Source organism: Cetorhinus maximus, chromosome 16 (genome assembly GCF_964194155.1).
Source record: "Cetorhinus maximus chromosome 16, sCetMax3.hap1.1, whole genome shotgun sequence".
Taxonomy (NCBI): domain Eukaryota; kingdom Metazoa; phylum Chordata; class Chondrichthyes; order Lamniformes; family Cetorhinidae; genus Cetorhinus; species Cetorhinus maximus.
This window is the reverse complement of record NC_135894.1, coordinates 70135281-70147918: the sequence shown is the minus strand read 5'-3', so window position 1 is coordinate 70147918 and position 12638 is coordinate 70135281. Positions and strand designations below refer to the sequence as shown.

At 46.2% G+C, this 12638-nt stretch overlaps 1 protein-coding gene across 1 annotated transcript in view; it reads right to left on the bottom strand.

Moving 5' to 3' along the window:
* The window catches only part of tmprss7 (transmembrane serine protease 7), a 60104-nt gene that overhangs the window by 43367 nt on the left and 4099 nt on the right, over window positions 1–12638 (bottom strand). The window contains exons 2-3 of the mRNA XM_078560016.1: window positions 9882–10015; window positions 6633–6745 (exon numbers count right to left, since the gene is read on the bottom strand). Of these exons, the coding sequence (XP_078416142.1) occupies window positions 6633–6745; window positions 9882–10015 (247 nt within the window). The remainder of the gene's footprint in view (window positions 1–6632; window positions 6746–9881; window positions 10016–12638) is intronic.

Genomic DNA, 12638 nt, shown 5'->3' with positions numbered 1-12638 from the left:
AGGGGTATCGGTGGTGGGTCCCATGGCAGTTGGGAGGGTAGTCTGAGGGGTCCAGTGGGGGTTTGGGTGGGGTGGTAGTCGTTGGGTCCAGTGGGGTGGTGGGGGAGGTGTTGGTGGTGGTCAGGGGGGTGTCGGTGCTGTAATTACCCAAGAGTTAGAAGTGGTTTTAATTCTTCTAACCTTTCCTGCATAACTATTCCTATAAGACAGTCGGAACTACCCAACGACTGATTTAAATCGGAGTGTCGGATGATTGCCAGTGCAGGGTAATTGCCCAACGGAAGTTTGAACTTCTTGGACAATTGCCTTGCAATCCTTACGTGTGGACTTCCAGAGTGTGATTTGTGGGGGGGGGGAGGGGGTGATGGGGGGATGGGGGGGCGGAACTTTGGGGTACTCCCAGGGTATGACACCCCGGGGTGCGGAAGTTATGGGCCAATATTTTAAATGGTTTTTGAAGTGCTAATTGTGAATAAAAAGTTGGAGTTCTTGGCAAATATCTGATTCTGTGTTGATTCCATCTGTGCAGACTGCAGCAATGCAGAATGTGGAGGAGCGAGCAGGGAATCACTGACAGCAGCTTCCAGGTTTCCACATTTAGCAGCCCAGGACTGGGTTTTCCAGCTCTGTCATGGTGGGACCCACCACGGGAGATTTGGCAGCCCAGCCAAAAGTCCATTGACATTCGGCGGGACCAGAAGATCTCGGCGGTGGGCGGGGCTGTAAAATCCCGCCCCACGTGTGGATGCCAGAAGTTTCTGTCAGTTTGATACAGACAATATTGCCGTCATTACAACCACACATTCCAGGCTAATTATGGATTCTGTCTCCACAATTAATTTACATAGAGCATTCCATGTCCTAACAAAGTGTGTAAAAAAAACTTTTTATATTTGTCTTTACTCTTGTGATGATCATCTTAACTTTATGTCCTCTTATAATTATCATTTCAATGACCAAGAAAATGGTTTTTCTGGTTTTACCCACACAGTAACTACACTTCAAAAGTTCATTGACCGAAAAGCACTTTGGGATGTCCTGAGTTTGTGAAATATACGATATAAATGCAAGTCTTTCTCCCTGTTTATCAAACCTCTTACAATTTTGAGCAGCCGCATCGGATCTATTCTTTGTTTGCTTTCTAGTGTCAAAAAGCTGGATTTCACGCTCCTCTGCTGGAGAGTTTGAAGGCAGGGAGACACGTAAAATCCAGCGGGTGGCCTTTCTGCTGCCTACCCGTCTGCCTCGATCTGTCTGCGGACTGCAAGGGCTTCTTGCCCACTCTTTGGCCTATTGAGGGCCTTAAAGGGCCTCATCCTGCTACTACCAATATTTTACTCATGGCGACTGGAGGCCCACGCAATATAAGAAGGCTAGCAGCTGTTCATGCTATTATCCGGCAAAGGTGGAGGGGTCCTTCTTTGCAGGTCCCCTGGGCCCATTTCTTGGTACCCCTTCCCCACCCAAGGACATCCCCCCTTTTAACCCTTCCCCCAGGCTTATCAATGCAGATCCCATCGCCACTCGTTGGGACACGTTGGCAGGCATTGGTGAAATCCCTGACCCCAGATTTACCTGGTTCCTCAGCGCAGTGGGACTGCCTGAAGTCCCAGCAGTGACCAACACTCCCAGTGGAGCTGCCAGGCATCCAATTGGCCAACAGCTCTCTAGGGTGAGGCCTCTTACTGAGATTAGGGCAAAAGTCTTGTGCCTCAAGCAATTAACGATGCTTCCCGCGTTAAATTTCTAGGGGGTGGGGGGCAGCCATCAGGGCCATTGGTGAGTTCACCACAACCTTTTAGCTGGTGGGGTGGGGACCACAGCGCCCCTTAAAATTCAAACCAAAGTCTCAGTTTCTAGACTCTGTCCACATAAATAAAACCTCTCAATAACCAAACAACGGGTAGAATTTTCCATTCCAGAGACTAAGCCCGGTGGCAGGAGCAGAGGTCAGAATGACTTCCACTGGAGAGCAGGATGGGTGAGCACAAGCCACCTTGCTCTGTCCAGTTCATTAATTATGCAGCCGCGAGGGTCACATTGAATCTCATGACAGGGTTGGCAGGAAGTAGCCCACCCCACCGTCATGTCCGGGCACCATATTTAAACGGCACCCGGATAGCCATTCACTCACTGAAGGCCAGGACCATGGAGCCCGGGAAAGAATATCGAGGAGAAGGAAGCAGCCTCCGGCTCCATGGTTCAGCTATGCTTCCCTGGAGATTTTCCTCCAGTTGGTCGAGGAAAGGCAGAAGGTCCTCTTCCTGAGGGATGGGAGCAGAAGGCTCCTCCTGTTTAAGACGAGGCCGCCGGGGTGGTAAACACCCATGGGGTTCAAAGGAGGACTGCCCTGCAGTGCAGGAATTGGATGAATGATCTCATCCACTCTGCTAGCGTAAGTCAAACTTGGGCACACTGCAAACTCACACTCTCATAAGTTTAAGGGTTAGAGTCCACAGGGATGTCACACACTGTTAGCAGATGAGATATTAGCACAGTTCTTTTGTATTCTTTCATGGGACGTGTGTGTCACTGGCTGGGCCAGCATTTATTGCCCATCCCTAATTGCCCTTGAGAAGGTGGTGGTGAGCTGCCTTCTTAAACTACAGTTCATGTGGTGTAGGTACACCCACAGTGCTGATGGAGAGGGAGTTTCTGGATTGTGACCCAGCAACAGTGAAGGGACAGCGATGCACTTCCAAGCCAGGATGGTGAGTGGCTTGGAGGAGAACTTGCAGGTGATGGTGTTCCCATGCATCTGCTGCCCTTGTTCTTCTAGCTGGCAGATGTTGCAGGTTTGGAAGGTGCTGTCAAAGGAGCCTTGGTGAGTTACTGCAGTGCACCTTGTAGATGATACACACTGCTGCTACTGTGCGTCAGTGGCGGAGGGAGTGAATGTTGTAGTTGGTGGGTAGGGTACCAATCAAGCGGGCTGCTTTGTCCTGGATGGTGTAGAGCTTCTTGAGTGTTGTTAGAACTGCACTCATCCAGGCATGTAGGGAGTATTTCATCACATTCCTGACTTGTGCCTTGTAGATGGTGGAGATGGCTTTGGGGAGTCAGCGGGTGAGTTACTTGCCACAGAATTATCAGCCACTGACCTGCCCTTTCATCCACAGTGCTCACACTCAATCCATCTGTCTTTATGCAGGAGAAGAGAGCCCACAACAGGAAGGAGAAGGAGAAAATGGGAGGTGGAATCCCAGAGCTGTGGAACCTCACCCAATTTGAGCAGCAGTCTGCAGAGCTGGCAGGGCAGCATGCAGACTATGCCCGCACTGAGGGCCAGGCTGGCCTCCCCCAACAAACCAGTGAGGAAGCATCCATTATACAGAGACAACATTCAGACAATGGCTGTGAGTGATGTGTGGAATGTTTTAACCAGCTTAGGCAGTCACTCATTCTCTCTTTTCTTCATTCCATGTACCAGCAGGAAGGGGGTAGGCCAGCATCCTCCAGAGAAGAAAGCCCCAGCCCACAGATCACCTCGGAGGAGGAAGAAGACACTTTCTCACCTGCAGAACCATCACTACATCCACCTTCACCCTTCACCAGCACAGAGACTCACACATCAGTGGGTTATAGATCTAGAGTAGGCTTGGGGTCACTCTCTGGTAGTCATTTCATGGACACGTGTCCACAGTAGGCTGAGGCAGTGAGAGCCGAGGACTGCTGGGGACCAGCCGGCTGCAAAGTCCAAGTCAGATCACGGGCCTCTGCAATTGGCCCTAGGACACATGCTGGAGATGCAAAGAGAGATGTAGGGAAACATCAGGCTGTCGACCGATTGGGGCGAGAGATGGAGGAGTCCATCTGCTTTCTTTCTGATGTCATGGCTCCGCCATGCAGGCGCATCGAAGTCTCCATAGGAAGGGTGATATCCGCCTTGGAGACCCAGGTCCAGAGATGGTGCATGTCTCCTACTAAACCCGTTCCACCAACTTTTACCCTCGTCCTGTCACCCACCAACTTTCCCCCAATGCCATTGCCCCACCCAATGTGACCTTTACTCTCCCCTCTGTCACCCTTGAACCTCCCTCCATTACCCTGGACCCTATCAGCATCCAGCTCCACATGCCTTTCCTCCCCTTGGAGCCCATACCCATTACCATACCCATGCCCACCCTGACCCTGCGCACCCAATTACCCGTGCCACCTTTCTTGTTCCCCTCCTTGACCCTCTTGATGACACCTACACCTGCCAAACACAAACCCTTACTGTCCCACCATACATCCCCCTTTGACTGTCACTGTTCCCTCTTACCATCATTACCCCCCCCCCCTCCAGGGCCCCACTGTCGAATCCATAGACCCTGCGCTCTAAAACACCAACCCACCCTCTTGTACCGTCTGTCCCCCACTTCATACCTTCCACACCCACTTTGTACTTTCCCCCCCACTTCCAACCTTCCACCTCCACTTTGTACCTTCCACCCCTTTTTCGTACATTCCACCTCCCCTTCCAACCCTCCACCAACCCCCCCAACTTCATACTTTCCATCACCCCTTCGTGCCTTCCATCTCCCCTCATACCTTCCACTCCCCCACTTCATACCTGCCATTCGCCCCCCCCTTCATATCTTTCATTCCCCCCATTTGTACCTTCCACCCCTCCCCTTCATGCTTTTGTTCCCGACGTGGATCAGCGGGAAACTCAAATCACCTTTAATCTGCCATGAAAGTCGGGAGAGCAGGATTCTGAATTAATTTCCTGACATCGGGAAACAGATTTTTTGACTCACGCCAAATCTTACACTCCTGCCCGCCACGAATCCCACTGCTGGCGGGAGGAGAAGCTTCCATAGAACCATAGAAAAGTTACAGCACAGAAGGAGGCTATTCGGCCCATCTTGTCCATGCCAGCCCGAGGACACCCAGGTGCCCTTTCTAATCCCACCTTCCTGCACCCGGCCCATAGCCCTGCAGCTTACAGCACTTAAGGTGCAGATCCAGGTACTTTTTAAAAGAGTTTAAAGTTTCTGTTTCTACCACCAACTTGGGCAGCGAATTCCAGACACCCACTACTCTCTGTTTCACCTGTCAGCCGCAATAGTGGCTTTTCACGCTGTATCATCCCAATTCCTCCTCATTAACCGTGCATTCCTGGGAGACATGCCCTTTCAATAGCGGGCAGGTTCTCATTTTCCCCCACACTGTCACCTCGCCACTTCCTCACATTGAATGCCATATTTAAATTGCAGCCGCACGCACACCTCTCAGTGCTTCCAGCCCAGGACTGCTGCACAGAACGCATGGCCCCGAAAGGCAAGAAGACTACAGCCCCCGATTCAGTGACATATCCCTGGAACGCCTTTTGGACGTCGTGGATGCCTGCCGTGATGTCCTCTACTCCCGCTTTGGCCGCAAGAGGTCCAACGATCTCACTACTCCGACTTGGTAGGCGGTGGCAGTGTTAATCAGTGCCAATGTTGTACAGAAGAGGTTGGCCATCCAATACAGAAAGAGGATGAATGATCTCATCCGTGCTGCCATCACCCTAAACTCTCACATTCAGGCCCATCACACATTCACTGGCATCTCACTCACTATCAGCGCAAGGACATCATCATTCACTCTCACACACACACCCTCACATCTCCATCTCCCTCCTCAGCCCTCACCATCTTGAGGCCACTTGCAGAGATCAACAGGTGGACACACACACACCCTGGGATACCCCACTTCCCCATTACAGAGTTCGCCCTGCAGCCTCTTCCCTTGCCTGAGGTCACTTCTCCCCTTTCCCCAAGCAAGCCCTAGCCCTGCAGCTGTTGAAAAGCCACCCGCGCCTTATGGCTGGTCTGGTAAGTAGAGCTCGCCAGGTGCACGTCGCTCATGTACAGTTGTGAAACATGTCAGCATGATTGTGCTCGGATGATCCAGCGCGGGTGGGATGGGCTTATAATGATATGCAGATGTATTACAATGAAGTTCCCGATGTCCGACAGCGGGAAACACAACCTGCCATTGACAGGCGGAGTGGATGATTGCAAACTGGCTTCATGATGTCGTGAAACCAATTTTTAGCCTACTCGCCATATTGTTCACTCAGGCCGCCAAACATGCCCGATGCCAACAGGCATGGAAAATTCTGCCCTTAAAATCAAAAATTGTTATTTTCAAAAGTATTTCCTTTGGTTGTATAGGATAACTCCTAGCACCTGGATAGCTTTATTACTCTCATGTTAGGGCCCATTTCAGTTCCATAGTATCGGAGAAAATCATTTGAAATCATTTTTACACATATACAATCTTCTTCTTAAGGTGTGTTACTGCAAATTATGGCTTTCTCCACAACCACCTTGTATGATTTCTATTTAACCAGAGTTCTAAGGTGGAACGTTGTACTTCCCTTGAAGTATTTCCTTTAATAGCAAGACAATCTCAAATTTGTTGTTACAGTTAAAAGAAGAACAGAAGTGCAAAATGTAGTTACTTTAATGTAGTACTATACTTTTACAGGTTGACTATCTTCATTAATCAAAGTTTGAGGAGAATACTAATCAATTATGTGACTAGTCGATGATACTGTGCACCAAATTAAGCAGAATATTTATATGTATTGACATTCCAACAAGTTAACTTGTGCAAACATAGCAAATTTTTCAAACATAGAGCCAACTACGTAATACCTTAAATGTCCAGGTACGACTACATTTTAGAGGGTAGTAGCTTGGGTAATATGGACTGGTGATATTTCCTTCCAATCTCGTCCCATCTGTTGAAATTATGGTGCTTTCAAGTTCTAAGCAAACGTAAATTAAACAATCAATTGTTTTGCTTAAGCTTTACCTATTTAATATTATCTGCCTCCCACATTTAATCTGAGTTCCCATGGGATGTTTCATCTTAGTGGCCAGGCAATTTGATTTCAGACCAAGATTGCTGAAGCAACTTTGGGTTTTTCATAGCTGTTTGTTAATTTGTTTTTTTAAGCGATGTTGACGGACAGAAGAATGTTTGCTGGGACATGCTAGACTCCCTTTATCACTTAGTACTATGGATCTTTTATGTTCACCTGAACAGGCAGGCAGAGTCTCAGTTTACTGACTTATTGGAAGGATGAGGGGGTGAAATTGGTGTCCACCAGCAATACAAAATGGGCTGGTAGTGAATCAGCAACCAACTTTTCATAGCGTCTGATCTACTTTCCTCTGAAGTTCACAGAATTATAGTTGAATCTCTTCTTGAAGATTTGTTTCCCAGTCTCTTTGTTGCATTTACTTGGTTTGAAATTAAAAATCATGGCAATATTTTCCAATTCAATGCAAAATAAAATCTGGCAGAGCAAAAACTCAGCTGCTAATTAACTAGTTCACCTCAGATATCTCCAATGATGCAACACTTCCCCTACCCATTTCACTTCTCCCAGTACTGCACTGAAGTGTAACTAGGTTCTGTTCAAGTCCTGGGGTGTAATTTAATACCCTCCTGTGGCAAATCTGGTGGCCAGGACATTTAATCAGGCAGGAGGGTGGCAGGTTGGGACTCCATCACTTTCCCACTTCCACCCTGATTAAGTCTGTGGCGGGAACTCCTGTGGATGGCCTTCCCACCCCGTTGCTATTTGAGACCCGTAAGTGGCCAATTAATGGCCACTTAAGGGCCACATTCCACCGCCGCTGGTATTAACCCATGCAGGGAATATGAGCAAACCTCTGCAGGATTGCTTGGCAGCTCCCAGGGGGGTCTTTCGTTCAATGAGCACTCGCTGCCTGATCGAGGGACACAGCATTAGGAAGGGGTGCCATCTGAGAGCTATCCCTACCAATGCTGCCAAACCCCCACCCACTGGCAACCCTCCACTCACCATCATTCACCTGTGGTCTCAAATGCAGCTTTGATCCTAGGCCATGGGTGGGTGTCGCACTGGCAGCAGCTACCGTCTCACCGTGGCATTGCTATCTAATAGAGATACTGGCCTCTGATTGGCTGGCTGCTCTGCCCTTAGGCTCTTGATCCCGGGGAAGGCCTGCCACTTTCTAGTTAAGTGCCTAAGTGGCACTTAATTTGTCGGGCCTTCCTTAAAAAAGGCAAAGCAGGGTTCTCACTGGCCCTCATTGCCCATTGCCTTACGCCACTTCTGAAGTTGGGCTTGAATTCACAGCTTCTGAATCAGAAAGTGCTGCTAATCAGCCAAACTGACAGCAAAAGAAACTGATGGGTGTCAAACTAAACAGGTTTTGACATGATTGGAGAGAAAAATAGATTAATTTGGAAGAGACACTGGGCGGAATTTAATGGAGTGGGCAAGATGGAGGGGAGGGGTGGCGAGAGGACTGGGTGGGAAAGGTGTCCCGCATTTAATGAGGGGTGAGAAAGGCGCATTGCAGGAAACCCAACTGCTGGCAACAGGAAGGCTCGTTTTGTAAAACCAATTATCCTTGAGCTCTCCAGGATTTAATGGTGGCTCAGGAGTTTAATTGGATTTGCACGGGTCTCCCATGCTCACAGAAACCACCCCCTTTTGCCAGCGGCATACCAGGGAGGTCCCTCATTCACCCAGTGAAGGCCTCTGTATTTCTGGCGGCAGCCACCACTCCCAGAGGCACTATCAGTACTGGAGAGCTGCCAGCTTCTGATTGGTCAGCAATTCTGAGGAACAGAATTTTCACTCTACTGGGGACTTGATCAAATGTGTGAGGCCTGAGGTTGTCCAGTAAGTGCCTGTTTGGAAAGAAATAGCACAGGGCCTGTGGCAAGACAAAGCAGTTCTATAACCGATGTACTTACTAAATTGCATTCACTCTCCCTGGAAGCCATTAGTACCACAGACAGTGGAAGGATAAGCAAACCAACTGGTACATGTATTCTGATATGTCTGAGAATTCTTCTATAGATGCTATGTGTAAACCTAGTCCATGTAAGACCAGTATTCAAATGGATAAGCAGGATTTTGTGTTCATAGACCCGGTTTTCCCCTGTCATCCTCTCCCAAATTAGTCCTGGAATAAATGATGAAATAGCAGGAAAACTCATTGGGCAAAACAGAATTACATGTGACCAGTGTGCAGTGGCATCAGTTGTCTCATGGCAACCCAATCTCACAGTGGGAACTGTTTTAGTGACCAAAAACAAGCACTGTGCGATCAAATCTGATGTCAACTTCAAGATATTTGAATTTGCATGAAGTATTTTTCTCTTGACTAAATAATGTAACTTACAGAGAATTTTAGACGATCTACCCTTAAGTCACCAGTTTCACATTTCAATTTCCCATTGCACCCTTCTGACAAACGATAGAACTTTTAACTTTTACTTTGTTTGCTCCAATTGGCTACCCAGACTTTCAGAGCTGATTTTGCACTGATTTAAACCAGGCACACTTTTCAGGAATAGATAAAAGCCCATTATTAATAAACATGAATTCCTGTGTCCCTGCCCTCTACTTCTCTGTTTCTTTCCCTCTTCTACCGCTCCTACTGTAAATTGCATTTTTAAAAAATATTTTTAAAAGTATCTGTACATGTATCAGCAAACAACATCGGACAAACTTGCACAAATGTCAACTTTGTGTTAAATAGGAATACAATGAATATAATAAGCTGTATAGGTCAAATTAGGTAAAACAGGGCTAGTGCATTAATAATCAGTTTACTTGACAGGACTGTCACAACCTTGTTTGTATAAATAACTAACTGCGCTGGCAACCCCATAGGAAAAACAAATTTGGCAGCAAGATGGCCTTCAGTATTAGAAAACTAGGAATGATTACATGGACCTCACTGGAAAAGCACCATGAATGAAGTTATCATTTTAGTGTTAAATTATGGTTAATTTTACTATTACTATGAACTGGACAAAGAGGACACCAATTAATAGCTTTCAGAGCTCAATAAAATGTAATCAGAGCTACAATGCAGACATGTGGCAAAGCTTACTTTCTTTAGGAATTGCTTCAAAGTAGCCATTTATTTCTTTTATTCCATGCACTCGGAGGGATTTGAATGACAGAAACATGCCATTGCCAGTGGATACAAAGGAAACTGGGAAAGAAGCAAAGGGTTCGCAGACTCTGAAATTAACAGACATAAATGACAGAAATAAATTTCAATTTATTAATTATTTGAGTAAGATACCGCTGCATTGGTCATAGCTCTTATTTTAGAAATCCCTATCAGATGAGAGGACTTCCATTATCTATGATTGTAATGTAAAACAATATACAAGAAATAAATTGGTTTCATACTTCTGTACTTCAATTGCAAGCTAAAATCTGTTGTGCAAAATGTGTTTCCTGCATATGGATTTTGAACATCTTTCACAGGGCTACAGAACTGAAATGGAATTTTGGTATCTACGTTGCATCATTCCCGGTAGTGTTGATCAAAGATCTGTGCTACTATGAAGAAGCCAAAAGTCAAAATCAGAAGTGTAGTTTCCTATTGTTGTGATTGTATAAGTAGTATTCATCACCAATACCATTTACTTCCATTTTCGCAATATCACCCACCTCTCCTTCTACTTCATCCCAATTCTGGCCAAATGCTTTCATTGTATTATTTTTCAAACATACTCCTCACTGGCCTTCCAACCTCCCCTATCCATAAACTCCAAATCGTTAACAACTCAGCCACCCACAACCTGGCTTACACTATGGGTGGAATTTTACAGGTCCTCCTGCCAGCGGGATCTTCCAGTCCCGCCAAAGTAAATGAAGTTTTGAATAGCTCGCTGCATTTTCCAGCCCTGCCCCATCCACAATGGGGCTGTAAAATTCCGCCTCGTGTCTCACTCACTAATCATCTTTAATATTCATTAAACTACATTCCACATCCACATCCCCCCCCACCCCCCTCCACCCCGTGCCCAAAATAATGAATTTAAAAACCTCATATCATCGACAAACCTCTTCATGAGCTTGCCCCACCCAATCTTGGCAACCTCATTTCTGCTTACTTCCCCTCAATATCTTCCAGTATCCTGACTTTGGCCATCTTCACATTCCCTATCTACACCATCACTGGTGATAAAGCCTTCACCTGCCCCGGCCATACTTTCTGAAGCCCCCTTCCTTGAATCTCTACACCTCTCATTTTAAAAGCCTCCCAAAATTCCATCTTTTTGATAAAGCCTTCAGTCACTTCTCTTAACTTTCTCCTGAAAGCTGCTCGCTAATCATTTACATTGCAAATTTCCTGGGACATCTTTCTGCATTCATAGCAATATAGAAATTGCTATAGGTTGTTGCATCCACATGACAGTGCATAGCTGGCCCCATCAGATCTTCCAATGTTAGACCTACTTAAGCATCAGAAATCTCTTTCTCTGGATTAGGATTCCTGTTGGGAGCTTGCTGAATGGGAGACGGAATATCTGGTGTAACGACAGCTTGTAGGAGGCTGCAGCTGCTTTTTGAAGGGCACAGATCTCTTGTGAAACAGAAACATTAACTAAGCCTGTAAATCTTATTGCTAAAATAATAGAGCAGTGACGGCCATCGGTTACCCAGTTCACAGACACAGCAGTGGAATTGCTGTTTAGAAAGTGGGCAGAAGGAGAGTGACCCTGCTTTTGGCAATGCAGGACACCATCTGGACAGGTGGGTGGTGCAGACTTTATGGGAGGAAGTAGAGAAAAAAAAATTCAATGACAAGGGCTGCAGTTAAGAGAATGATAAGAATAATATCTCATTATATGGCTTGGTGTTAAATTTTGTTGATAGGAAAACATCCCAAAGTACTTCAAAGGAGCACTATCTTAAAGGAGCTATATAAATTCAAGTTGTTGCTGTTGTTGTTGATGGAAGGGTAAGCTACATAGACCAATAGTCTTCTCATTCCCAAAAATTATGATGTTACTATGTTCACAAAGGGGTTTCGGTTTTATAGGCATTAAATTATTTTGCTGGCTTTCAAGTAACATGCTGTAAACAAATATGAGCTACATCTATAGCAAGCTCTCTTGACTTATTCTGTTCCTAAAAGGTAAATATCACAGATCTAAATCACCAGAATTGTTACAGTGCAGAAGGAGGCCATTCAGCTCATCGTGTCTGCACCTGTTCTCCAAACGGGCAACTCACCTACTTCTATTCTCCCGCCTTCTCCTCATAACCCTGCACACTCTTCTTTTTCAGATAACAGTCTAATTCCCATTTGAATGCTTCAGTTGAACCTGCCTCCACCACACTCTCAGAGAGAGCATTCCAGACCCTAACCACTCACTGCGTAAAAGTTTTTCCTCATATCACTATTACTTCTTTTACTAATTATTTTAAACCTGTGCCCTCTCCTTCTTGATCCTTTCATGAGCGGGAACAGTTTATCCCTATCCACTGGTCCAGATCCCTCAGGATTTTGAATATCTGTATCAAATCTCCTCTCAGCCTTCTTTTCTCTAAGGAGTTCTAACTTCTCCAATCTATCTTCATATCTGAAGTTCCTTGTCCCAGGAACCATTCTCATGAATCTTTTCTGCACTCTCTCTCCAATAGCTTCACAAATTCCTAAAGTACGGTGCCCAGAACTGAACGGGCTGAGGCCAAACTAGTAACTTATACAAGTTCAACATAACCTCCTTGTTATTTAACCCTATGCCCCTATTAATAAAACCTAGGATACTATGTGCTTTATTAACCGCACTCTCAACCTGTCCTGCCACCTTCAATGACTTATGCACATATACACCCAGGTCCG